This window comes from Leopardus geoffroyi, chromosome D2, assembly GCF_018350155.1.
Source record: "Leopardus geoffroyi isolate Oge1 chromosome D2, O.geoffroyi_Oge1_pat1.0, whole genome shotgun sequence".
In the NCBI taxonomy this organism is placed as follows: domain Eukaryota; kingdom Metazoa; phylum Chordata; class Mammalia; order Carnivora; family Felidae; genus Leopardus; species Leopardus geoffroyi.
Genome location: NC_059334.1, coordinates 56,243,298 through 56,269,812, shown reverse-complemented (window position 1 = coordinate 56,269,812; position 26,515 = coordinate 56,243,298). Strand labels below are relative to the sequence as shown.

At 36.9% G+C, this 26,515-nt stretch overlaps 1 protein-coding gene across 1 annotated transcript in view; it reads left to right on the top strand.

The window, feature by feature from the left end:
* The window catches only part of TM9SF3 (transmembrane 9 superfamily member 3), a 70,191-nt gene that overhangs the window by 35,282 nt on the left and 8,394 nt on the right, over positions 1 to 26,515 (top strand). Inside the window, exons 8-14 of the mRNA XM_045438393.1 lie at positions 4,397 to 4,491; positions 7,827 to 7,957; positions 18,706 to 18,845; positions 21,427 to 21,495; positions 24,743 to 24,889; positions 25,402 to 25,485; positions 25,814 to 25,890. Coding sequence (XP_045294349.1) covers positions 4,397 to 4,491; positions 7,827 to 7,957; positions 18,706 to 18,845; positions 21,427 to 21,495; positions 24,743 to 24,889; positions 25,402 to 25,485; positions 25,814 to 25,890 — 743 coding nt within the window. The remainder of the gene's footprint in view (positions 1 to 4,396; positions 4,492 to 7,826; positions 7,958 to 18,705; positions 18,846 to 21,426; positions 21,496 to 24,742; positions 24,890 to 25,401; positions 25,486 to 25,813; positions 25,891 to 26,515) is intronic.

Below are 26,515 nucleotides of genomic sequence, written 5' to 3'. Positions count from 1 at the left end.
TTGAGGACAAAATTGGTTGCAGGAAATTCTTGATTTGATGCTTTAGATTCTGTGTCCCCCTCTCTCTCTGCCCCTCCCCTGCTCACACTCTGTCTCTGTGTCTCTCAAAAATAAATAAATATTGAAAAAAAAATTAAAAAAAAGAAATTCTTGATTTGAGGTCTTTGGATTATTAGAAAATTAACACAGATCTCACATCCCTATTGAGTGGTCCTATAACCTATGCTCAGAAAGCCACGAGTGAAGCAGACACACTTTGAGCCTGGGTCGTAGGGATTATAAATTTAGGCATTTCAGACGTTGTTCCATGAAGTTCTCTATCAGAATGACACTTGTTTCCAGTTAGATCTTTTATCTCTATTTCAGTTCATAATGCATTCTTTCTTTTTTTTTTTTTTAATTTTTTTAATGTTTATTTCTGAGACAGAGACAGAGCATGAGTGGGGGAGGGGCAGAGAGAGAGGGACACACAGAATCAGAAGCAGGCTCCAGGCTCTCAGCTGTCAGCACAGAGCCCGGTGCAGGGCTCAAACTCACAAACCGTGAGATCGTGACCTGAGCAGAAGTCGGTCACTCAACCGACTGAGCCACCCAGGCGCCCCACGTAATGCATTCTTTCTTATATATGCCTGGCATTTGGTGGACAAGCAATAAATTGTTGCTGAAAGAATGGCTCTTTAGTTTTATGTTAAATATTTAATAATACTAAATTACTGTTTCTTCCTTTAGACCTTAAGCTCCTTGAGAGCAAGGACTGGATCTTCATTCATTTATCTTTGAATTCTCAAAGTACCTACTTAAATGTGTGGAAGGTACTCAATGCGTGTTAAACTCAAGTCAATATATTGATCAACAAGGTGGTTTCTCTGTAGTTTCTGTTATATTTCTTTAATATATAACCTTTGCAATTTGTTTACCATATAAGCTTTAAAATAATTGTTCAAAACCTAAACTTAAGTGTTCTGACTTGTCGTTCATATTTTAGGATATAATGTATTTCAGATGAACTAAACCCCAAATATAAGAAAAGCATTTCAAAAATGCCAAGAAGGCATGCTTTACATCAAATACTGGGTTAAATTCATCCCCACTGACTGAATTGACACTGCACAGTCAGTCTCGAGTGGGTAACCTCTCCTAGAATTCAAGTTTTTGCGTTGTTCCTTCTCAGATGTTAGGGTTACAATTTTGGCAATTCATTTTACTGCAGAAACTCTTTGTTTATAGACCTTCAACTTTAGAAATAAGAAACTTTCTTAGCAGGCACGTCATGCATTGTTCTTCATTATTAATGTTTTTCCTGTATTATGCTAATTTGAAGTGAACATACTTAATTATATGATTCGTATTTTTTTTATAGAATTCATATTAAAGTGGTATTATTTTGATATCGAAGTGACTAACATTGGTGTCCCATTAGGTGCTTGATACTTTAGGTGCTCTTTTACTTTTCACATCCATCCTTTGAAGGGTTATTCTCTATTCGACAGATTAGGAAAGTAAAGTTCAGAGAGGTTAAGTAACATGGCTGAGATCATAACGATTGTTAGGGATGTTCGTAAGCTGGGATTTGAACCTACATATGGATAAGGATATGTCTTTTGCCACAACTTGTCTCTTAATTTGCTGTGCTATGGAAATGAAAATAGAGATTATAATAAGCATAAAGTGGTGAGAAAATGAAAAACCTTGCACATGAAATTTGTAAGAATCACTTCAGAGTAGGAATGATTCTAAAAGATGAAAGGCAGATAATGTAACATGTGAAAATTATTTTGTGTTGGTGATGACCACAGCAATCAGAGAAGAAAAACTATTTAGGTAGATAGAGGATCAGTATCAATGTGGATGCCTATGAGTGTGATATAACTCCTGAGAAGGCATAGTGTTTGAGAACCTGTGGAAAAGTCTGGAAAAATACAGCTGCTCTATAACTTTGGGTGGAGAGTGGTGAGTTGACAAGTGTAAGTCAGCTCCTTAGATGTTTCCCCCCCTCCAGTCTGGGAGAGATGAACAAAGAGGACAATTCCCTACCTCAGCATATTTTACAGTGTAGATGAAAACGGTGTATTTTGGGTGGAGAATGCCCATAGAATATTTATGAACGAAGAGATGAAGGGTCTGTCTGATTTTTGAAACCATGACTGATACTTACACTTCACTTAGTGCAGTGTCTCTGGGGATTGCAAGCTTAAATCCCTGGTAGGCATTTTGGACCCTCAGTCACATGAGCAATCCTTTTGAACCCTCTCTGCCAGCATTAAGAACTTCTGACTGGTAATAGACTGGTCTTAGACCAAAGCAGCCTTTTGGTTTTCAATATTGCTAGGCCTTTGTCAACCTTCACATACCTAGTTACAAACAGAGAATGGGCCAGATTTTTTAATGATAATCTGAAAGGAAAAAGTTAGTACTTAGAGTGTTTGAGTTGTTGAAAAAACAAATTTTGATTTTAAAAACTTTGAGACCCACGATTGTTTACTTTTTTTTTTTTTAAAGTAAGCTCTACACCCAACATGGGTCTTGAACTCATAACCTTGAGATCCAGAGTCGTGAGCCAGCCAAGTGCCCGGAGACCCATGATCTTTTTTAAAGAAAACAATATTTTTAATGTTTTTAAAAATTTATTTACTTTTGAGAGACAGCACAAGCAGGGGAGGAACAGAGAGAGAGGGAGACACAGAATCGGAAGCAGGCTTCAGGCTCTGAGCTGTCAGCGCAAAGCCCGACGTGGGGCTCAAACCCACAGACCGAGAGATCATGACCTGAGCCGAAGTCAGATGCTTAACTGACTGAGCCACCCAGGCACCCTGACCCACAGTCTTTTAAACATGGGAATGACATATTTTTATATTACTGCCACATTTGTATCTAGCTATGTATTGATGGAAATTGAATACTGTAATGTTTTAACTACTATGCATCCACTTTGAGAAATTCAGCATTGGTGTTTGGGCAGAGGAGCACTACATACTTCAAGACTTTATGATCTTTTTGTATTCTATATAGGTGGACAGTGAAATATAATAATTACTACCGAGAAGGTGGTTAGTTTATGAAAATTGTACATCATCCCAGTACACACATTTGTGTGGTATTCTTGTAAATTCTCTTTAAAAGAATATTCTTTAGCTCAAATTGACAAGGTTATATGCTCTATCTACAGACTTTATTTTACCTTCCTAGTTATGCTAAGTTTCAAAAAGAGTCTTTATTGTTAGTAGTTTAAGTACATTCTTTTTGAAGTTAATTTATTTTGAGAGAGAGGAAGTGAGTGTGTGTACATGCACATGTGTGAGTAGGGGAGAAGCAGAGAGATCCCAAGCAAGCTCCGTGCTATAACTGCAGCCCAGTGCGGGCTCGATCTTATGAACCCGCGAGATCATGACCCGAGGTGAAGTCAGGAGTCAGACCCTTAACCTCCTGAGCCACCCAGGAGGTGCCCTAAGCACATTTCTATATTATGACAAATGATACTGTCATTTATCATTTTAATATTTCTCTTTGCAATTAGGCATTTAAAATATTTTGTTCAGCTTTATTCAACAGGAGGGTTGATCTGAATTTCCTAGATACCATTAGTGGGAGAAGAGATTAGAAATTGTTGATCTGAGTTAATGTTGATTGTGGACCTATGGATTTAAAAAAAAATTTTTTTTAATGTTTATTTATTTTTGAAGGAGAGAGAGAGAGACAGAGTGTGAGCAGGGGAGGGGTAGAGAGAGGGGAGACGCAGAATCCGAAGCAGGCTCCAGGCTCCGAGCTTTCAGCACAGAGCCTGATGTGGGGCTCGATCTCACGAGCTGTGAGATCATGACCTGAGCCGAAGTTGGACGTTCAACTGACTGAGCCACCAGGCGCCCCTGGACCTATGGATTTTTAAAAAATAATTTTTAATAGTATAAGGAAAACTAAGAAAAGTCTCAGTGTTATACCATTTAAAGTAATAACACTAATATAGGTTACATTACTTCCATTTTATTTGCCAGTGGGCAAAAATCTTAAGCAATTAAATCAATTTATAAAGAGGAATATTCTAATTATTTTTCTTAACAGATGAATATCCTTATCCATATGATGTGATTGGTTCACAGGGTTGCAAAACAATTTTAGTGCCAGCTTCTAACATTTTTGCCAAAGAAATGTGAAATATTTGTTTAGAATATATTATGAAATTTAACTGCAGATGAAAAAAATTAGTATTAGCCTGTGCAGTTTTAACTAGAAATTCATTCACTCAGCAACCTTCTGAGATCCTTTATAGTCCAGGATGATATTTTTGTGTTCCTGTTAAATTTATCTTTGAAATTACACTGACCTTAATGTGATAGGCTTTATGATATTTTCTTTAAATTGTTGGCTTTAACTTACCACATATGTTGTTTCGCCTTTTCAGGAGGGGATCAATGCTCAGTACAGCCATATTTGTCTATGCTGCAACATCTCCAGTGAATGGTTATTTTGGAGGAAGTTTATATGCCAGACAAGGAGGTAACTTATAAGTGATCTCTTCGTATTTTTAATTATAGATGCCAATATTCTACTGTGGGGTATTTGGAATTTAAAATGGATAGTACAGCCATTGTAAAATACTTTGTGTTCCCATTTCACATAATGTCTACCAAACCTGCTATGGGATCTACTTTGCTTTTATGGAATCCTTGCATTTTATTTCTGAAAATTAGGAATAATTAATAGATTATGTCCGTTGTTCACTGTGAAGTTAGCTAGCCCTGAGGAACATGTAGGAGAGAGTATATTTAAGTTATTGATATTACTTTGCTTTGAGGTGCCTTACTCCCTAAATGTCCTCCATGGGAGGCCTCCACATAGAGTATATAGTGTTACAGCTGAATATAAAGGCATGTTTTTTGGCTTTTGGATAAAGTATTGGACTGGAAGGAGAATAGGAGAGAGCTGTTTATTTCTATTGACTCTGAAATATTTATCAAAGGACCCTGCATTAAGATTTTTGTTACTCTTTGCTAAAATCTTTTGCTAAGATTAGCACTTCATCTTAAATACTCCCTCGCTTCTCTACTTTTGTGACCTGGAAATGATGGGAGATACAGGGATGATACAAAGGTACTGCTCCATGGTGTTTCTTTCTGTGGTAGCATTCAAGGGTTTTCACATTTTTTTGTTTTCCCTGTAATTGGGGCCAGAAAAGTACTGAAAGTAGATTTGCGTACTTCAGTTTATGACTGAAGGGTTGTTGAAAGACCTTAAAATTATATTCCTAAGGATAGAGACTTTCTCATGTGATTTTCCCAGCTCATCTTAAACAATGTCAGCATTAAGGGATCCTGCTTTTTAGTCGACTAGTCTTATAGATAGATTATTGGCATTCTGAGCATGTATAGGATCATTTAAAATTCCTCCAGTATATCCTGGTTTACCATTACTCTTTTTATTGGTCCTACTAGATTTAACGTGACTTGTACTTTCAGTGTAAATAATTCTTTGGATTGCCTGAGGGAGTATCATAGATTGCTAATTATTTTTGTTAACTGTTCAATGTCTTATATACCTTTAGCTACAGGAAGCAAGTCTTATAACAGGATTACCATCCTGAGAAAATCAGGATGCCTGAGTCAACTTCAGCTTTGAATTTGATGTGAAAACTAGTTAGGCTAAGAAATTTACATTTTATGACCTCTAGAAAAGTCTCCACAGCAGAAACATTATTTAAAACAGGAAATTTATTCACTCTTGGACAGAGATTTGCTTTTAGTTTGATTGCAAGTTAAGAACACCTAGCTACACTTTTCTTTATTACACTTAACTCTTGAAAGCAGAGTTCAGACTCAAACCTAGGAGTATCAGATGTTACCATGTATAATCTAAAGGTTATTTTCTGATTGACAGTGCCTTGAGGAGGTCTGATCGTGTACTGATAATTTTGTCTGAGTGATCCCTAAAAGCCAGGTTAATGTAAGAAGTCAACCCAGAGAGTTGAGAATTTTTCAGACTGACTTCATTGCACTACAGCAAAGGTCTGCATATTGTCCTCAGTGTACTGGATAATCCTCCAGACCCAGTTTGAAGCTAGGGGTAGCCTGGAACTTGACCAGAATCTCCAAGGTTGCAGGGGACCAGCAAGAAGCACAGTGTAGATGCCTGGGCTACTGATTGTACCCAGTGGAACGTGTGTGGGATTTTTTGTGACTGTTGGAGGGAAAGGGAGTAAGAGAATTAAATATGGAATTTATTAATACATTCTGAATCTGAGCAGGTAATGGAAAGTGTAGGAAAAGATAGTGCTGAGAAAGAGATAGAATTAAATAGGAAAAATAATACTTTAATCAATGGCCACCCTTTTTGTGTTGTTTTTGTGTTAAAATGCTGAATGTTGAGTCTGTGTGTGGAAAGGAGGGGCCCTTGAAACTTACCTGAGAAAGAAATAATATAGAGTATATAGAGGTGATACTTCAAAATCAAGGAGTTTTTCTGGAAGAATGTCAAGATTTGGGATAGTAATTCTATGAGATGGATGTTTGAAAGAGCTTCACATAGAAGAAAACAGAAGTTAGGGTATTGCTTATTTTGCTTATAGCACTTTACTTTTTTTTTTTTTAAGTTTTTATTTACTTATTTTGAGAAAGAGCGCGCACGCGCGCGCGCGCGAGAGAGAGAGAGAGAGAGAGAGGAGAGAGAGAGAGAGAGAGAGAGAACACGCGCGCACTTGAGTGGGGGACAGGCAGAGAGACAGGGAGAGAGACAATCCCAAGCAGGCTCTGCACCATCAGCGCAGAGCCCGATGTGGGGCTTAAAAGTCACGAAACGTGAGATCATGACCTGAGCCTAAGTCCAGTGCTTAACCGACTGAGCCACCCAGGCGCCCCACTTATAGCACTTTCTGTTTGGGTCCCGATTGCTTTTGGTTGTGGAGTTGAATTGTAATATCGATCCAGTATGAAATCTTTGGGTTTTGTTCCTAAGCAGTATGCAGGTGCTTTCTTGGCAGTGCGCCTGCTCGTATACTCTGCTGTATTAGAAAGATTGCTCCTTGTTCTCCTGATCAATATGCACACGATTTAAAATTTTTGATTACATAGTTTAAACATTCCTTTCTTTGTTTAAATAACAGTTGTTCACTGTATAGAATTTTGGCAGTACAAAGAGGGACAAAGAAATAGTGAAACTTAAAGTCTGTAGTTCTAATTGCTGAGAGAGAGAGCTTATGAAACACACTCTTTTGTTTTTCCCTTTTGAAACAAATTTAAATATATATTTATAATCATAATTACAGCTAAAAGTAAATTTGGGGTAAGTTCAACTTAACTAGGGGTAATTTAATTTGGGGTAACTTTAAGGATTAAAAAAAATTTTGTTTTAAGCAGTGTAATCCTCTTTTCAAATGAAAGCTTACATGAACTCCATTGTGTAAATTTGTTGAAAATGGACTTGTTCTGGTTAAAACAGGGTTTGGGGCTCTTCTTTCACCAGTGACTTCATGGGCACCTCCAAGAAGCTCCCGAATTCCTAGTTGGAAAACGCCTATATAGGCCGACTTGTAGCCCAGAAAGATTGAGTGGCTTACCAAAATTCACAGCAGTTCAGTGGCAGTGTCACGACAGAAAATTAGGACATTTGACTATATAGTCCATTGCTCTTTTCTGGTGCATCCACTTCAAAAGCTGTTTGCATTAGACATACTTGAATAGCTGTTGTCCTGAAACAATCATTAGAATGTCAGATTTTAAGATGTTTACATGAGAATTTTAAATAAAGGTTTTGGCACTAAAGAAACAATAATTTGGTGCCTTATGAGCATTAATATATGCCCCTCACCTCCGATTTTCATTATTTCCTTTCTCTTTCAGGAAGGAGATGGATAAAGCAGATGTTTATTGGGGCATTTCTTATCCCAGCTATGGTGTGTGGCACTGCCTTCTTCATCAATTTTATAGCCATTTATTACCATGCTTCAAGAGCCATTCCTTTTGGAACAATGGTAAGTTGCTTGAATCTTGCTTTTAAACTGGAAAAGTATAAGCATTCTAATATGAGGCCTGCTATCTCTCTGAAGTACCTCTTCGTAAGAAGAATTTTGGCATTTGCAGCCAGTCCCTGACCAGTCACAGAAAGTTAGGTGAAGAAAACTTTTTCTTGATTCTGTGAACCAGTGAAGCGAAAGTCCGACTTCTAAGTGTGACGAGAGAATACTATACTTTTTATCAGAGATGGGAGAAACTAGTGAATATATTATAGAGGAAGAATAATGACATATGAAAAAATGAGGGTGTTTTAAGGTGATAGTGGGTGCATTGGTAGTGGTAGGAAGTGAAGCTTCTCCATAATACGTTTTCTTTTTTCAGTATACACTGAAAACATTTATACTGATATGTTGCTACAGACATTAAAACCCTATCTCATATCTTACCTGTAATCACAGACTTTGAAATATTTTGGATTTTTTAACTACATTAAAACTAAAACACAGATATATACCAGTGCTTTACAAAGGTAACCCACAGCCTCCAAATTGTTCTTGTTGTTACCTTTTTTTTTAAATGTTTATTTATTTTTGAGAGAGAGACAGAGTACAAGCAGGGAAGGGACAGAGAAAGAGGGAGACACAGAATCTGAACCAGGCTCCAGTCTCTGAGCTGTCAGCACAGAGCCCGACGCAGGCCTCGAACCCATGAACTGTGAGATCATGACCTGAGCTGAAGTCAGACGCTTAACCGACTGAGCCACCCAGGCGCCCCTTGTTGTTACCTTTTTACTAGAAACAGAATTTTAGGCTTGGAGCAGACTTCAATGTTTTGTTTTATTTTGTTTTTAAAGATATACATATATATATGTATTTAATGTTTATTTATTTTTGAGAGAGACAAAATGAGAGTGGGTTAGGGGCAGAGAGAGAGGGAGACACAGAATCCAAAGCAGGCTCCAGGCTCTGAGCTGTTAGCGCAGAGCCTGACGTGGGGCTCGAACTCATGAGCTGTGAGATTATGACCTGAGCTGAAGTCGGACACTCAACCAACTGAGCCACCCAGGTGCCCCGACTTATTTTTAATGTACGCTTGTGCAGACATGTGCACACTCTTATGCACATGTATGCAAGGTGCACCATGGTTACTGCTTTTCAGAGAGGCTGTGTAACTTGGTCAAGGTCATACAAATATTGGCAGAACTGTAACTGGACCCATATCTCTTTCTGAATTTTGATCTTTGGTTTTCTGTCAAATGGTTTCATAAAAATTCCAGGTGATTTTGGTTGTTTTATAATCTGGGTTTCTCAAAGATCCTGCATTATACATTTTTACTAAATGTTTGATACTTTTTAGTTGGAAATATTTTTGAAAATTGCTTCAAAATTGGCATTCTTGTTTTTGTTTTTTTGCAATCCAAAGTGAGTGATAATAGTTGGGAAAGGGTAACATAATTAATTACGTTCAGAACTAGAAAAGAATTTGCTTCATAATAGTTACAGGCCATTAGAAAGTATCTATAGGGCCTCAACTATCTCTTAAAGATCATCTGCTGAATTAATTATTTTCATAGTGCTTTAAAAGTTAAAATTCAGATTCTGCTATAATTTTCCTCAAAGTTTTGAATTGATGTGGTGAAAATTATATTTTAAAGTTGCTTTGCTTCACTAAAATTTTAAATTTTACCGCTTGTAAAGAGGGTTTTAAATTTTCAGTGTAATTTGCCTTTAGATAATTTAATGATTACTAGTTATTAGAATATAGTTTCAGCCTCTGTACTGAGCCGAAGCAGGTTGATAAAAGTGGTCTTCGCACTTGCAAGACTGGCTGCTGATGCCAAGCAGGCACCTGAAGTACCTTGTTCTTCATTTATTTCCAAATTCGGAATGAAGGACATTCATCGCCCTCAAGTTTTAATCAGATGTGTAGTCTAACATTTTTTTTTCTCCTTTAGAAAGTATCAAAATTTGTTTAGAAAATGAAATTTAAGAACTTGAGGTGAATGTTTGACCCAGCTGTCCATTCAGTATTTTAACTAATGAAATTTGTATTTTAGTTATTTGTTGATATTATGAAGGAAGTGGTTATACAGTCTCAAAATCTCCATGGCTCTCAACCCTAGGTACACATTAGAATCCTTGGGAATTTAAGTAATTTCAGTGCTCATGGCTTCGTCTTAAGCCAGTTTAATCTGTTTTGCTTTAAATCCAGTCACTAGCGTTTACCTGACTCTGGTTCCCAACATCTGGAGATGGACCTCTTGGCTGAAAGGCTCCCAAGCCATATGTTTCTGAGAAGCTGTGTGCTCCTACTTAACTGGACACCCTTGTTTGAAAATCAGTCTTCAGATACTCCTGTATGCTCTTCCCCTGGCCTTAGCTGTTTCTGTCCCCCATTCCTTCGATCTCGTGGACATTGAGCCCTCTCTCAATGATCTTTCTCTAGTTCTCTGTTTTCTCAAATACTTCATAGGTAAGGATTTAATCCAACTTTGGTGAAAGTGATTTCAGGCTTTTGCCTGCCTTAATAGAAGCACCCACATAATAGGGTTTTGCCAACTTGGGATCTGGAATTTTGTCAGAATACTGCTGTTGTCACCAGGACTAGCCCAAGATTGAAAGTGAGCAGAATTTGTCTTCAGACCCCAACTTCTCTGCTCAGGTGTACCTAATTACACATAAAAGCCATTAAATTCGTGTCAGATTAAACTTTTTGAACAATTGTTAATCTTCCTGGCTTAATAAAGATAAATGTAAGTAGAAGGTAGTAGTAATAATCTGAGCTCATATCATATCTCAAAAAATGAAATTCATGATATGTGATCAGAAATTACCGCAGTAAAGAATGGAGACCAAGACGAATGAAGAGGTACTATTTTATATCTCTCAAAGGTTATGAGGAAAGTAGAATATCCCTAAGTGTAAAGGAATAATAAAGATCTATATATATAAAAAAACAAAAACAAAGCTCTGTTACCTAACCTGAACTTTTGACAAACGCTAAGGCAAATTGGGATTTTGTAAAGATACTTTCCTAGTGTGACCACAGGCTTATTACATGGGATCAGGTGATGTAACAGAGTAGAAGAAAAAATGGCTCTAACCCATTCTTTTTCTTTTTCTTTTTCTTTTTCATTAAATAAAATAACCTTTAAACAAGAAAAGATAAGAGGAAAATAATCCCTGATAAGGGGGAAATAAAGCCTAAGAAAGGGAAGGGGATTCCTGGTGCAGGACTCCACAGCTACCTTAGCTGTAAGTTTGCTGCTTATGTAAGTGACCTTTTAGACATACTGAGAGATCATGCTGATAAGCGATGTCTGAATAACTGTGTAAGAGAACAGAAGCATTGTAAAACTGGACATTGGCAAATTTACTTTTCCAGAAGGGAAAGGAAGAAAGTGGATTCTACCTTACAAAATGCGGTGAATTTGATGAAACACAAGATATTAGAATGTTACTAAAATTTGTCTTTTAAATCCTGGAAATAATGAACATTGGGAGCTATTATGGATTTATGAAGACAAAAATACTAGAACAACTTCATTTCCTCTTTTTGGTAGGTTTTAGTAGATAAGAACAAAAGATTGGGAAGTATTGATCTTGTTGGACAAGATAGAGAAATATAGGTGGAATAGTACAATCAGGTAGATGTGTAAATAGTTATAGAATTAAAGAAATAGAATGATATTACTAATAAGATGTCACATATGTCTTTCAGTAGAGTAGACTTTGACCAATTCAGATGATTGTTAATGATGTGTATAAAGGCGTAATGAATTGAAGATTAAGTTGAAAAAGGACATGAGATCAAGGAGAAAACTAGGAATGTGGAATGATGAAGGCAACATCTAAAACCGGTCTCACCTGACTGAAATGATGTGCCAAATTTGACCAGACGAATTCTAATAAAGAGAGATACATGTGTGTTGCATTTTGTAGTTTGCCAAAAGCTCTTTCTTACCTTATCTGGTTTCAGAAGGACCCAAAGAGATAGGCAGAGCTAGTGACATGTGTTATCCCTGTCATACAGAGCAGAAGCCCAGGACTCTTGCAGAGTAACTGACTCAAATCACATTTTGTTTGTTGTGCTGTGGTGATGATTTGTTTTTGTTTGTCTATTTTCTTTCCTTCTTTTCTGCCAAAAGGAATTTTAGCTTTATGCTGAGACTGGTGAATGTAGAATATGTTATGCCTTTGTGTGTGTGTGTGTGTGTGTGTGTGTGTGTGTTTACAGCTGTGTAGAGATATAATTAATACATGATAAATTGTATGTATTTAAAGTATACAGTTTGTTGAGTTTTGATATGTGTATACATTTAGGAAACGATCACCACAGTCAAAAAAAGAAGGTATTTATGAAGTCCAGAAGTTTCTCTGTGTACCTTTGTAATTCACCCCTTTTTTCCTCCTTCTTCTTCCCCCTTCAGGTAACCATGGATCTGCTCTCTGTCATCATAGATTAGTTTGCATTACCCAGAATTTTATCTAAATACAGTCACATAATATGTTCTTTTTTTGTCCTTTTTCACTCAGAAAATTATTTTGAGATTCATTGATGTTGCATGTATTAAAGTTTATTGCTTTATATTGCTCAGTAGTATTCCATGGATATACCACAATTGTTTACCCATTTATCCAGTAATGCATTCTTGGGATTATTGATCCCAATTATTAATGCATTATTTCCAGTTTTTGGCTATTATAAATCAAACTGTTATGAGTATTCATATACAAGCCTTTGTGTTGGATATATTTTCAGTCGTCTTGGACAAATAACTACAGTGGAATGACTGAGTCATACAATATAGTTTAATAAGAAACTTCTAAACTAACAATGTGTGTTGACTATACTCAAAAAAAAAAAAAAAAGAGACCACTAAACTTTTCTACAACAATTTTGTCATTTTACATTCCCACCAGTATTGTATAGGATGAGTTGCAGTCACTCCACATCATCTCTGGCACTTGATGTGTCTTTTTAATTTTAGTCATTCTAGGAGATACATAGTGGTGTCTCATTGTGGTTTTAGTTTGCATTTCCTTAATAACTAATCACATTCAAGCTCTTTTGTGTATTTATTTGCCATCCCTATATATTTTTTTTTTTTTTTTAATGAATCTTTGGCCTGTTTTTTTATAGGTTATTTGTCTAGTTGAGTGGAAGAGTTCTTTGCATATTGTACGTACCTGACCTTTGTCTTAGTTTGGAAATCTAGTCTCCCCCTTTGTGGCTTGTCTTTTTGTTCTTTTAAGAATATCTTTTGATGAGGCTCCTAAGTAGCTCAGTCAGTTGAGCGTCTGGCTCTTGCTTTCTGTTCTAGTTACGATCCCAAGATCATGGGATCAAGCCCTGTGTCAGGCTGTGTGCTGAGCGTGGAGCCTGCTTAAGGTTCTCTCTCTCTCCCTCTGCCCCTCTCCCCTGCTGGAGCTCTCTATCCCTCAGGGAAAAAAACCCAAAAAAGTATCTTTTAAAGAGCAAACATAATTAAGTGTAATTTATTGATTTTTTTTTTCTTTATATGTGCTTTTCTGTCCTTTTGCCAAACCAAAGATCAGTTAGCCTTTCTCGTGTTTTCTTCTAGAAATTTTATAATTCTAGCTCTTAAATATGATCCATTTAAGGTCAGTGATCATTTTTGGTAATTTTGTATCTTGCATGAGTAAAGAAAGGGTCAAGGGTTTTGTTTTGCTTTGCTTATGACTAGTGTTCCAACATTTCTTGAAAAGAAAACATGCTTTCTCTACTGAATTGCCTTACCACTTTTGTTGATCATCAACTGACCATATAAAGGTGGATCCATTTCTGAACTTTTTGTTTTCTTCCATTGATTAATTTGTCATGTTTTTATGCCAGTGTGACATTATCTTGATTACTGCAGTTTTTATAATTTAAAAAAAAAAATTTTTTTTTTAACGTTTTATTTGTTTTTGAGACAGAGAGAGACAGAGCATGAACGGGGGAGGGGCAGAGAGAGAGGGAGACACAGAATCGGAAGCAGGCTCCAGGCTCTGAGCCATCAGCCCAGAGCCCGACGCGGGGCTTGAACTTACGGACCGTGAGATTGTGACCTGAGCCGAAGTCGGACGCCTAACCAGCTGAGCCGCCCAGGCGCCCCTATAATTTTTGAAATCACTCCTTTTTCAGTGTTGTTTTGGCGTTTTTAGGTTCTTTGCATTTCCATCTAAAGTTTAGAATGACCTTGTCAGTTTACACAAAAAAAACCTGAGATTTTGATTGGGATTGTATTGAATCTATAGATCAATTTGGGAAGAATTGACATCTTAACAATATTGAATCTTTTAATTATTGAACACAGTATATCTTATATCTCTTAACCTAGTTTAATTTTTCTGTGCAACATTTTGTAAATTTTGTTGTTTAAATTTTGTACGTCTTTTATTGAATTTACCCTTAAGTATTTCATATCTTTCATGCTATTTGTAAATGGTATTTTTAAAATATCAGAAAAATAATTGATTTTTGTATATTGGCTTTGCATCCTGCAACTTTGCTAAAGTTACTTATTCTGATTTCTTTTTTTGTAGATTCCTGAAGATTTTTTACATAATCATGTGGTCTGTGAATAAAGACACTTTCACTTCTACTTTTCTAATCTATATACCTTTTATTTCTTTTTCTTGCCATGTTGCACTGGCTACAACCCCCCAGTGCAGTGTTGAACAGAAGCGGTGAGAGCTGACTTTCTTGTCTTGTTCCACCCTAGAGGGAAAGCATCCAGTCTTGTGCCATCAAGTAAAATGTTACCTGTATTTTTTTTTGCAGGTGCCCTTCATCAAGTTGATGAAGTTCTCTTCTGCTTAGTTTGCTGAGAGTTTTTTGTTGTAATTATTTTGAATAGAAGTTGTATTTTGCAGTGGCTTTTTCTGTATCTTTTGAGATAATCTATGATTTTTATTTTTTAGTGTGGTAATATGGTGAATTATATTGATTTTTGAATCTTAAACCAAGTTTTCATTCCTTCAACAAACCTCAGTTTGGTATGATTATTATCTATTGTGTATATTGCTGGATTCCATTTGCTAAGATTTGTCGGGTTTTTTGTTTTTTGTTTGCATCTATATTTATGAAAGATATGATCTGTAGTTTTCTTTTTTTCTGGTTTTGCTATCAGGATGATGCTAGATTCATCAAATAAGTTTTTAACTTCAAGTCCAATGTTTCTTCTGTTAGAGTACTGACAGCTCGAAAAGCAGAATGGGAAGTTATTTATTATCATGTTGAGAATAATCTCATAAAATAGAAAGGCTTCTTATAGGCTTTTGTGTTTGAGTTAGTGGTACTCTGATTATTAGTTCCTATTATTGAAATGCTTATAGACATAAAGGCGTAAATGTATGAGTAGAAAAAGAGTGATAAAAATTGTCTAGTCTGAACGTGTGGTGAAGAAATGCATAAACATAATGACTGGTAAGACAATATATTACCTGAGAATCACCTGACCTAAAAGCAATTATTGTCTATCACTGTAAATAAAATTTATATTCTTTAGAATTCCAAAACAACTCCTCTCAGGATGCATTTTCCCTCTCCATTCATTCCATTTACAACACAGATTTCATAAAAGGCCACTTTGGAAGCAGAGCTGGAATAAATACTAGCCACATTCTTGGTTTGTGGCAGATTAGAGGAGCTGACCAGTTGGTACACTTTGGGGTATTAAGTGCTGATAGGCAGTACTTGTTTCTAACTTGCTCTTATTGTAGATCACTCCCTCAACCTTGAGTAAGTCCCCCACCCCTCCCCCCCCAACCCCTGCACTTCCCTACCTGTTTTCGATGTTAGTCCGTGCACGGTGGCTAGGAGGCCAGGGGAGGGCCCTGTATCTGTTTGAGCCCCAGAGCTTTCATGGGTGTAGTAGACTAATGGGTTTTTTTTTTTTTTTTTTTTTTTTAAGTCTTAACTGCTAAATTTCATTTTAAAATGAAACTGTGGAAGCCCAATATAGAAAATAGATATCAACATGAATCCTTTAGTATAAATAAATTTTTGCAAATTCAGTATCGTAACATTCTATATTTAATGAGAAGCAGTAAAGTTGTGATGAATACAGATCTAATGTAAAGGAGTATGAGTAAGAGTTCAGTCATATCTTCTTCAGTAACCAGTTTATTTGGCTAAATATCAGTCTTGAGAAAAATCCTGACTTCACGGATGATTTGATTCATGTGACTTTTTTTTTTTAACAGCTTGCCTTACAGTCTCAGAGTAATTCTTCAAGTAAACTCATCCAGAACTTGAACATAAAGGAGTCGGAAATTGGTTTCACAGTTCAGTCACTAACAGTTCTAACAAACCACTAACGTTTTTTGTCATGTATAAGAAAACAGACAAGCAAAGGGGAAAAATTAAACAGATATCAAACAGTTGATAATGTCTTGATGAGACTGTGTATAGATTCCTTTATTGATTATTGTCGTTTTGCTTTGAATGAGCACACAGACAATATATGCCCTCGTGTTGCTTGCCACTTAATTGCCTGCCACGCATATGTGCTATAGTACATTTGCTTGTACAACTCTAATAATAGCAAATATGTACAGGCCCGAATGGGATCGATGGGAGGGGAGGGAGAACAAAAGACCAGTGTAGCATTACAAACCTTCCTAATCAATAACACATTTACGAGAAATCCAAATATAGACACATCAGGAGAAACTGTTCTCAGGTTTGCATGAAAATGAGTTAATCTGGTTATGATAGCCTCTGTATTAATGTTTGACACAGAACTCCTCTGAATCTATTTTTTTTAATCATACTTCAAGATATTTTGCTTTTTTATTTTTTTTTCAAGTTTATTTATTTGTTTTGAGAGAGTGCACGAGCAAGGGAGGAGCAGGGAGAGAGGGAGAGAATCCCAAGCAGGCTCTGTGCTGTGAGTGCAGGAGCCCTACATGGGGCTCAGTCTCATAAACCATGAGCTCATGACCTGAGTCCAAATCAAGAGTTAACTGACTGAGCCACCCAAGCAGCCCTATACTTCAGAATATTTTAAACACTGTTTTCAAAGGATAGTCAAATTAAATGCTTGTGGAATTCCTGAAGCTCTTCAGCAAGACCTGAGGGTTCTGTGCAATAGTTTGAAAACCACTGTCCTAGAGCATGTCATTCCTCAAAGGAATTATTTTCTTCAGCTTCTCTTCAATTCTTATTTGAAATTACACTCCTGGGAAAATAAGAGGAAAATACATAGGTCTCTACTACAGTGTATTAACATTTATGAGTCCTGTATACTTAATGATAGCAAATGGATAATTAAGAAAGCAGTCAACAGCAACAATTGAGACTGAATTCATACTCCCAGGGGCTCCTGGGTGGCTCAGTTGGTTAAGTGTTCGACTCTGGATTTTGGCTCAGGTCACGATCTGGTTCATTTGTGCTGACAGTACAGAACCTGCTGGGGATCTCCACCTTCTCTCTCTCTGCCTCTCCCCTGCTCGTGCTCTCTTTCTCTCCCAAAAATAAACAACAAAATTTCATCCTCCCAAATATGTATGAGACAGTGTATAATTTGCAATGTTTTCTAATATAACCTTATTTTTCATGTTTCACGTATTCTTGTTATAGGAGCATAAATTCATATTACTAATAGGTCCAAATTGAGATACCAATAATTTGAGTTCCTAAGCCTGATCTTTAAAATAGAATTCCAGGACTTTCGTAACTTTCATACATTTATACAAGTTTTACCTGGAAGGGATGTGATTCTGCCCTTTGATTTATTTAAAACACAAACACACACACACGCGCGTGCGCGTGGGTAGAGTGATGTGGTTTGCACTCATGTTGCTTAAAGATAGACCCCTCGTGTGGTAACTGTGGATTTTCTATCCTCCACCTCTTCATTGTTCGTTTTTTCACAATTTTTATTCATCTTTTCTCTCACTTTTACTTTTTATTAGAAACCTAAAATGTATAATTGGAAGAGATCTTAGACGCAGTTCAGTCTTCCATTTTGTAGGAATTCATAATGAAGTGGTTTTAACCAGATGCTGGCTGGAAAAGAGCTTGAGTGAGTCCTTGAGTACCCAGATTTATATAAAGAAGAAAAGCACAGAAATAATTATTTTCCTGACTGCTTTGGTTCTGGAATCTCATATGGTCTTCCCTGCAACTTTGGACTTTGAACCACTGATGGGCAGAAAAATGTTCATGCCATTTTAGTAATGACCCATAGATACGTAAATAGAGATCCGCTTCTGTTAAGATCGATCCTAAGGCGGTGTGAAATGGAAACGGTCATGGATGGTGTCTGAGACTGAACCGAAATGGTGGTCTGGCCACCTCCCAGCTGTGTGGGCGTGGGAAGTTACTTAGCCTCTCTAAGTCTCATTTTCTTCATCTGTGACATAGGGAAATAACATGGAAAGCTCCTTGTGTATATTAGGAGCTCAATAAAATAAGTTGGTTATAGTGACAGTAGGTAAAGGATATGTTAGAAGCATGACAGCTAAAGGTGAAATCAAGAGAGGAAAAAGGGCCGCAGCAGACACCAGATGGGAGGGTGGGGAATGTGAGCAGCTGCAGTAGGCGGGAAACGGTTCAGCTTGTATTTAGTTCAGTTCTACTGTTTCAATGCACATTCTTCACCTCTTTTCGTTTGTATATATCTTAAGCAATTTTAACCTGTATTGAACTTGAACGTTTTATTTTGTGGTCAAATTGTGTTTAAATTTTTAGGTGTCCCCTTTATTTTTGTAAATGTTCTTCTGAGTAATCACACACATTTTAATTTAATTTACAGGTGGCTGTTTGTTGCATCTGTTTTTTCGTTATTCTTCCTCTAAATCTTGTTGGTACAATACTTGGCCGAAATCTGTCAGGTCAGCCCAACTTTCCTTGTCGTGTCAATGCTGTGCCTCGTCCCATACCGGAGAAAAAATGGTAAAGAGAATGCTAAATCTTATATCATTGTCTCTCACAATATAGAAATTCTTAAGGCTATTCTATATATATAACTTTTTGAATTGGCATGCATTTCTAAGAATGACTGTCTTAAGAATTTGTCTTTTTAACTTTTTCCTTCAACCTATATTGTTCACAGTAGTAATCAATTATATCTTTATTTCACTTTCTGAATATTGGTGCCATTTACAGATAAATTTAAATGCTTTGATAAGTACACTGGTGCTTAGAGGTGGGTAGGAACTAGAGCTGCAGCAGTTTTATTTACTGTAGTATACAGGCCAGAATTGACCTGCTGCCTATTTTTATAAGTACAGTTTTGTTGGAACATACCTATGCCTGTTTATTCGCAGATCTAGGACTGCTTTTACACCGCAGCATCAGAGAGTGAGACCCTGTCACCTGCAAAACCTGAAATATTTACTGTCTGAAACTTCACAGAAGAAGTTTGCCAACCCTTGGCTTACAATTTCATTTTCCTTTCCAGATATTTTGTTATTCTAAATAATACACACATTTGTAGCCACATACATTGTACCAGTTGAAAGATGAATTAGGATTAAGACCAGTTATAATTTACTGACTTAATGTTCTTTATCTTCACTTCTGGGATAGTATAGAATCTCTCAAATACATTCTGTTTTATGGCTAAAATGGGTTCTTAAGAACTCCCAGAATTCAAGATTAATCTTGACAAAGGATGATGAGTATTTGTTAAACAACTGAAGGGATTCTTTAACTGCAGTAATGTAAACATAGTTTACAGTTTATTTGACCAGTCAACTTTGAAATTACGATTCTTAATGGATTTTTAACTTGAGATAATTTGTATTTTTTTTTTCAAATTTTGGACATAAAATGGGATGTCATTAGTATGTTATATTTCTAATTTTTGTAATTCACATTGGAAAAAAACTAAATATTTTGCCTTTTGAAATTAGCAAATTGGATGTTTCAGTGCTGATTTATGCTATTCTGCATTCTTCATTTCCTGATTGTTACTAGCAGACAAAAGTAGAGCAGTCTTGCTGTATGAACACCTGTCACATTCTCCATCGCATAAGAAAGAACTGCACAGTAGACTCTGTCTGTTCACACATTGAAAAGCCTCTGTTCCTAGGTAGTTTGCCTCATTATAGACGTAATTTATAGTCAGAGACTTACATATACAATCTTTTGTAGACTTGGAGGTATATAGACATTGAAATGGAGGCCGAATAAAACAGCACCTATAAGGGAGGGTGACCTGTTAGAGTGTTAGGATTGTCCATGTTCTTTTTTTTCCTTCGATCGTGATGATGAGAACTTTCGTGCTTTGTTTTTTAAAGTCCGTTTTCTTTTTCAAATCAAGGTTAGACTCTAGGTCACTAGGACTGGTGAAGGAGAGGAAGGAACAACACGTGACCTTGCACACCCTGGGTCACAGGTGGAGGAAGGCTCGTGTGTATCTTTATTTTCTTTATAAAGTTACATGGGCACTAAATCTGAATACTAGATCTGGCTCTCAGTGACTTGTTATCTTGGGAAGATCGTTTTTTAACCTCTGTGGGTCTTGGATTCCTATAAAAGGAGGAAAGAAGACTAGATTAAATGTTTTTTAAGGTTTTTTTTTTTTTTTTTCCAGCTTTCACATACTGATTTCTTTTCATCTTTTTAGTTTGTTTATCCCAGAGATAGTAGTTTAGTATTTTTTATATGCCGGATACTGTGCCGGATGCTGGGAATACCTAGATGAATAGCTTCTGCCTGCCAGAGTTAGCATAGCACTAATCTAGTGAGGGATGATATGTATATGATTGCAGTTCCACATAGTGTGAGGTAAGTGCTGCCAGAGTTATGTTCACGAGGCAGTACAAGTACGGGGAAAAAACCCACCTCTTTCTGGGAGACTGGGGAAGGGCTTTATGGGGAGAACACTCAAGCTAGTGCATGCGGGAGAAGAAGTGTGACGAGGGAAGGCATTCCAGGTGAAGAATTACCAGTTGCATCAGTATGTGTTTGTTGAGCGAATGAATGAGGTTTGGATTTAATTTTTTATCCATTCTTGGCTCCATTATAACTCAAGACTCACAATACCGTAATTGTATAATTCACAAGGAAGGGAATCGCCAACCCAAGGAATGCATGAGCAAAGAGATGGCAAGGCTACAATTTGGGAAACATTATTTCACAGAAGGGTCTCAAGACTTTTCTTTCCCTATGGCTTTCTATAAATAAATGCCTGTGAAATTTTTAGAAGTTACTGAGAGATGCAGACAGAATAGGAGCAAACACTTAAGAGAGTTTTTCCTGAGTTCTCTTGGTAGCAAGAATTTGTATTCCCTGAATTCATATCTTGACCTTTATTACCGGAAAGAATTTTGACTATAACCTATGGCTAATTTGAAGTCCTACCTCTATGTCGTGCCTCTTTGAAGTTTTGTTTTTTCTTTTTACTGGTTTATTTCTATTCCTTAGATTATTTTTTAAGTGCCAAGTTTCTGCTTTCTGTTATCTGGATTTATATAATGTAATGTGAAAATCACACTAGAAGTTTATTGCTAATGTTGATATTTTCCAGGTTCATGGAGCCTGCAGTTATTGTTTGCCTGGGAGGAATTTTACCTTTTGGCTCAATCTTTATTGAAATGTAAGTTGTGGCAATGCATTTATGTTTTGAGGGATGTAATTTTAATAAGAGAATGTAGGAGTTAGGGTAGGTGTAGAATCATCAGGAAGGCATCTAATAGAGTTAGTCTGTTAATTTCATGGCTCCCAGAAAGGGATCTAACATTATGTATCTGAAAGTATTTCCTCCTGTGATTTCAAATATTCAGGTGAAGTTTATACGTTTTTGTGTTGTGTTCTAGACCCTTCTTACCTAACAAGAGATCTTAGAAATCACAGGATGCATGCCAAAGAGTACTAGACTAGCCTTTGATCACATGCATGATATAAGGAATTGCTGGGTTTTATTATATTTTTGAAGTATTTTTGAGGGTCCAGGGAACTAGTAAAACATTACCTGCCAGTCAGTCTAGTAGATCTTGATGTCTTCAGGTACGTAGTTATTCCCAGTCTTCTTCCACAGAGGCCTGCAGGAGTGCTGGAAAATGTGTAAGTGTTTAGGGGTCGAAGGTTTGCCACCTTGTGCACAGTTACTGTGCTTCGTACCTGCATCCTTGGTCACCACTGCAAAACAGAAGTCTTTTCTCAGCTTGTGTTCTGGTGTTGCTTGTTGGGAATGCTCTGGCATTTTTATTGAGGCAGGATAGTTCTTTGTGTGGGACTTTCTCAGGGACTGCAGTCATACACCTCAGGCTCTTGCCCACGAAATGCCAGTCACTGTGACTGCACAGAATTCCCTTATACTTTTCCAAATGTGCCACTACTGATTGTCTCCTGTACAGTGGACACCTCCTTAACAGACAGGATTGGATCGGATAATTGGTTAATTGAAAGTTGGCTCATGTAAGGCTTATTAAAAAAAGATCCATACATAACATTTTATTTTAACTTAAAACAACTGAAGGTACATCTTTCACTCATTTTTTAAAAATAGAGAACCAGAGTCTTTTTTTTTTTTTTTTTTTTTTTTTTTTTTTTTAAATTTTTTTTCAACGTTTTTTATTTATTTTGGGGACAGAGAGAGACAGAGCATGAACGGGGGAGGGGCAGAGAGAGAGGGAGACACAGAATTGGAAACAGGCTCCAGGCTCCAAGCCATCAGCCCAGAGCCCGACGCGGGGCTCGAACTCACGGACCGCGAGATCGTGACCTGGCTGAAGTCGGACGCTTAACCGACTGCGCCACCCAGGCGCCCCAAGAACCAGAGTCTTTGATTTATATCTAGTCGATGTTTCGTCATTTTCCCTTTGACATTCATAATGCATCTTCTGTGTTTCCAGCCTTTTAAAAGTGGGGACAAGAACATAAAGACCTGTCTCAACCACTCTAAGTGCAAAATCTCTCTAGATTTGTACATTTCTCTCCCAGACTTTAGTAGCTATCTCGCGCACACCTAATTTCATGTTGTTGTTTTTTAAGTGACTCACCTTACTGAATTTCTCCAAAACATTCACATAATGTTCATTGAAATCATGCATCCTTTTTGCTGTCATATTTATTGGTGTATGTAACATTCAATTAAGTTATCTAATTATACTAACAAGTACAGTTGACATAGATTTGGGTCACCTGTGCTGGTCACCTGCCAGCTGTGAGTGTGCTGTGGGCATTAGTCAGTACCTTAGAGGAACTGGAGTGCACATCACTCTAGCTTGTGGTTTAATAAAGCCAGTTCAGGAACCTCTTCTATACTTCTAGCTGATACACTGCTTTGTGTCCTCACCCCGACTTGACCTCTATTTTTGCCTCCTACCCCTGTTCCCAGTACCTTCTGGATCACCTCTCTTCCTGCTTTGTTCCATTAGACAGCCTCTCTGCTGTATCCTTAAGTTCTCTGTTTTGATGACCCTCATGCATTCTCCTCTTGGCAGCCACAGTGATCTTCTTAAGGTGTCAGTTTGATCACGTCACTTCTTTGCTAAAGACTTTTCATTTTCACTGAGGTAAGGTCCCCCAAATGCTATAACATAGCCAGTAAGGACCTTTGTAATACAGCCTCATTCGCTTCTCCAGCCTCATCTCTTAGCTCTCACCCCTTCATTTGAAGTTCTAGCCATACTCAGTTACTTTGAGCTTTTCTAAATACAGTGAATTCCCTCGTTTGTAAGCTTTGCCTTTGCTCTTCCTATTTCTGCAACGTTCTTCTGGCTCCCCTTACCCCCATATGCCTCATTTATTATTCTCATTACTCCTCCCCAGACTCCCACCTAACGGAACTGGCAAGATGCCCCTCTTAGGTTGCATTGGTAAAGCACGTGGTGCATCAGGACTGCCTCCTTACTGGTGTTCCCCACTTTACAGTAGTGTCCTTGAGGGTAGAGACTGTCATCTTCATAGTTCTGTTCTCGCTGCTTCTTGTGGTAGGGCCTTCAAATATCTATTGGAAGCATGAGTGACAAATAAGTGAGCTAAACAGAATAAGAAAAAGAAAAGAGGCTAAAGGCTCCTTTTCTGACGATGACTTGGGGAATGGAATTAGAGTGAAGGGTCTTTTTCTTCATGTAAAATGTTAATGCCCTTTCTCTTGCTGTCCTCCAAAAATAGCAGGAAGCTTCATTGAGCTTTCTTTTTTCTGATTATTTTTATTTTCCTAATTTTATACATTATTATTACTCTGTCAAACCTACTTTAAAAAATTTAGTAGGGTGTTTATAAGATATAAATTACACTATTAGAATGTGTTGTATCTAGAAAAAAAATGAAAGAATGAGAGAATTGCCTTTATTCGACAGATAGGAATTTTTAGCTGTGTTCATTTTTCTTTGCCATATTTTACTCCTTTAAGCTTCTAATGTATTCAGTTTGCTTAGAGATGGATGCCCTACTAAAAAATCTGTTCTTGGAAGATTATCCAAAAAAATATTTTTGAGAGATATTTGGAGGATTGAACAGATGAAAAAGGGTAAGACAAAATGTTGGAAGTTACTTGAAAGGAAATAACGGAGGGGCACCTGCGTGGCTCAGTCGGTTAAGCGTCCAACTCTTGATTCCAGCTCAGGTCATGATCTCACAGTTTGTGAGATCAAGTCCACGTTGGGCTCTGCACTGACAGTGCAGAGACTGGGATTCTCTCTCTTCCTCCTCTCTCGGCCCCTCCCCCACTTGTGTTCTCTCTCTCTCTCTCTCTCTCTCTGTAAGTAAATAAACATTTAAAAAAAAAATAATTGAGATGTAAGTTAGATGACAGTGAGAACTGAGATGTGAGGCTTAGCAAAGGGGTGAGCTTCAAAAATAAAGACAAAACTATGTCTTTATTGCATTTTATGTAGGTATTTCATCTTCACATCTTTCTGGGCATATAAGATCTATTATGTCTATGGCTTCATGATGCTGGTGCTGGTCATCCTGTGCATTGTGACCGTCTGTGTGACCATCGTGTGCACATACTTTCTACTAAATGCAGAGGATTACAGGTGGTAAGTACTTCTATCTGGGAAGAACCTCAGGGGCCGATAATATTTTTAAATAAGATGCCGTCTGACGTGTATCAGGTAGAGTAAAAGATCTGTATAGAAATTTTGCTACCTAAGATAGTATAAGAAATTTTCATGTAAAAATGATGAAGATTTTAGAGGAAAAGTAGTATTAGCCAAAAAAAGTTTTTGTGCTCATAATGGTCACTCTTTTACTTATTTTCACAAAGTACTTGATGTGGAAAGAACATTATGAGGAAGCATTGCTCTATTTTAAACAAAAGAAGACAGTTCTGAAAAGGAAGTGGTTTATTTAAGGTCATTTATAATAGGGAATCTGACAGAATTCAGAGTCTCTCCCATTTTTTAGGCTTTCTCCTTGATGATATATTTAAATGCCATCTATATGCATTTGTTTTTAAACATACAGAATTTTAGAGAATGTTCTTATAAAATTCTTTGCTTTAAAATCTGTTTCAGTGCCATTCATTCAAAAGAGTCACCTTTTTTTTCAGGCAATGGACAAGTTTTCTCTCTGCTGCATCAACTGCAATCTATGTTTACATGTATTCCTTTTACTACTATTTTTTCAAAACAAAGTAAGTGGAGACATTTTCTCATTTTGTGTTTAGGAAACTAAAGCTGTCGTTGAAATACTAGAATGTAAGAACAAAAGGTCGGGTATAGGGAGTATAGTCAATGGTATTGTAATAGCGCCGTGTGGTAACAGATGATAGCCATACTTGTGAACACAGGATAACGCGTGAACTTGTTGAATCACTGTGTGTACGCCTGCAACTAATGTAACATTGTGTGTCAACTAACTATACTTCAACTCAAAAACAATTAAATAAGTAGTAGAATTTAAGGTCCTGTGTTGAAAGTAAAAGTGGATATACTATATATATATTTTTTGTTTCATTTTAGGATGTATGGCTTATTTCAGACATCGTTTTACTTTGGATATATGGCGGTATTTAGCACAGCCTTGGGGATAATGTGTGGTAAGTTCTGAAGTTTTTGCAATATCATGAGTAAATTTTTGAGATTTTTAGAATCAGAAAAATGCAGTAATTGGATATTAAGAAATTACATTCTTTTGCGTGATCAGGAACAACAAAGTAGACTCAAGAATCTGATTTCAGCCCTTTTGACTATTCCTAAAAAACTTGTCACTGATTCCCTTTTGACTATTCCTCAGAAATTCATCATTGATTATTTTTTGATATTTTATTCGTAATAATTCTGTATAGCATTGTTTTCTGTACCACAGTTTCTCGTTCACATTGAAGTTTGGTATTTTTTTAACTTAGGCTCATTGGAAAAGATTATGACGTAAACACATTAAGGTGTTGACTGAATGTTTGGAAGTTTCTAGGACTATTCATGAAGATACAGGGTCCAGGAGGTAGTATCTGGGTTATAAGTACACAACTTGGGAGTCTGCAGACTAGGCTTAAGTTCTGGCTGTGCCAGGTATGTTCTGTACCTTGATCCAATTCTGCAAGCTCTCCAAACTGTGTAAAATGAGGATAATACCACTGTTTTTTGGGTCTGTCACAATCTTCCATTAAATAGAAGAAGTAATAGTTATTACCATATGATAGAGTCTCTAGCATGTGTGAAACA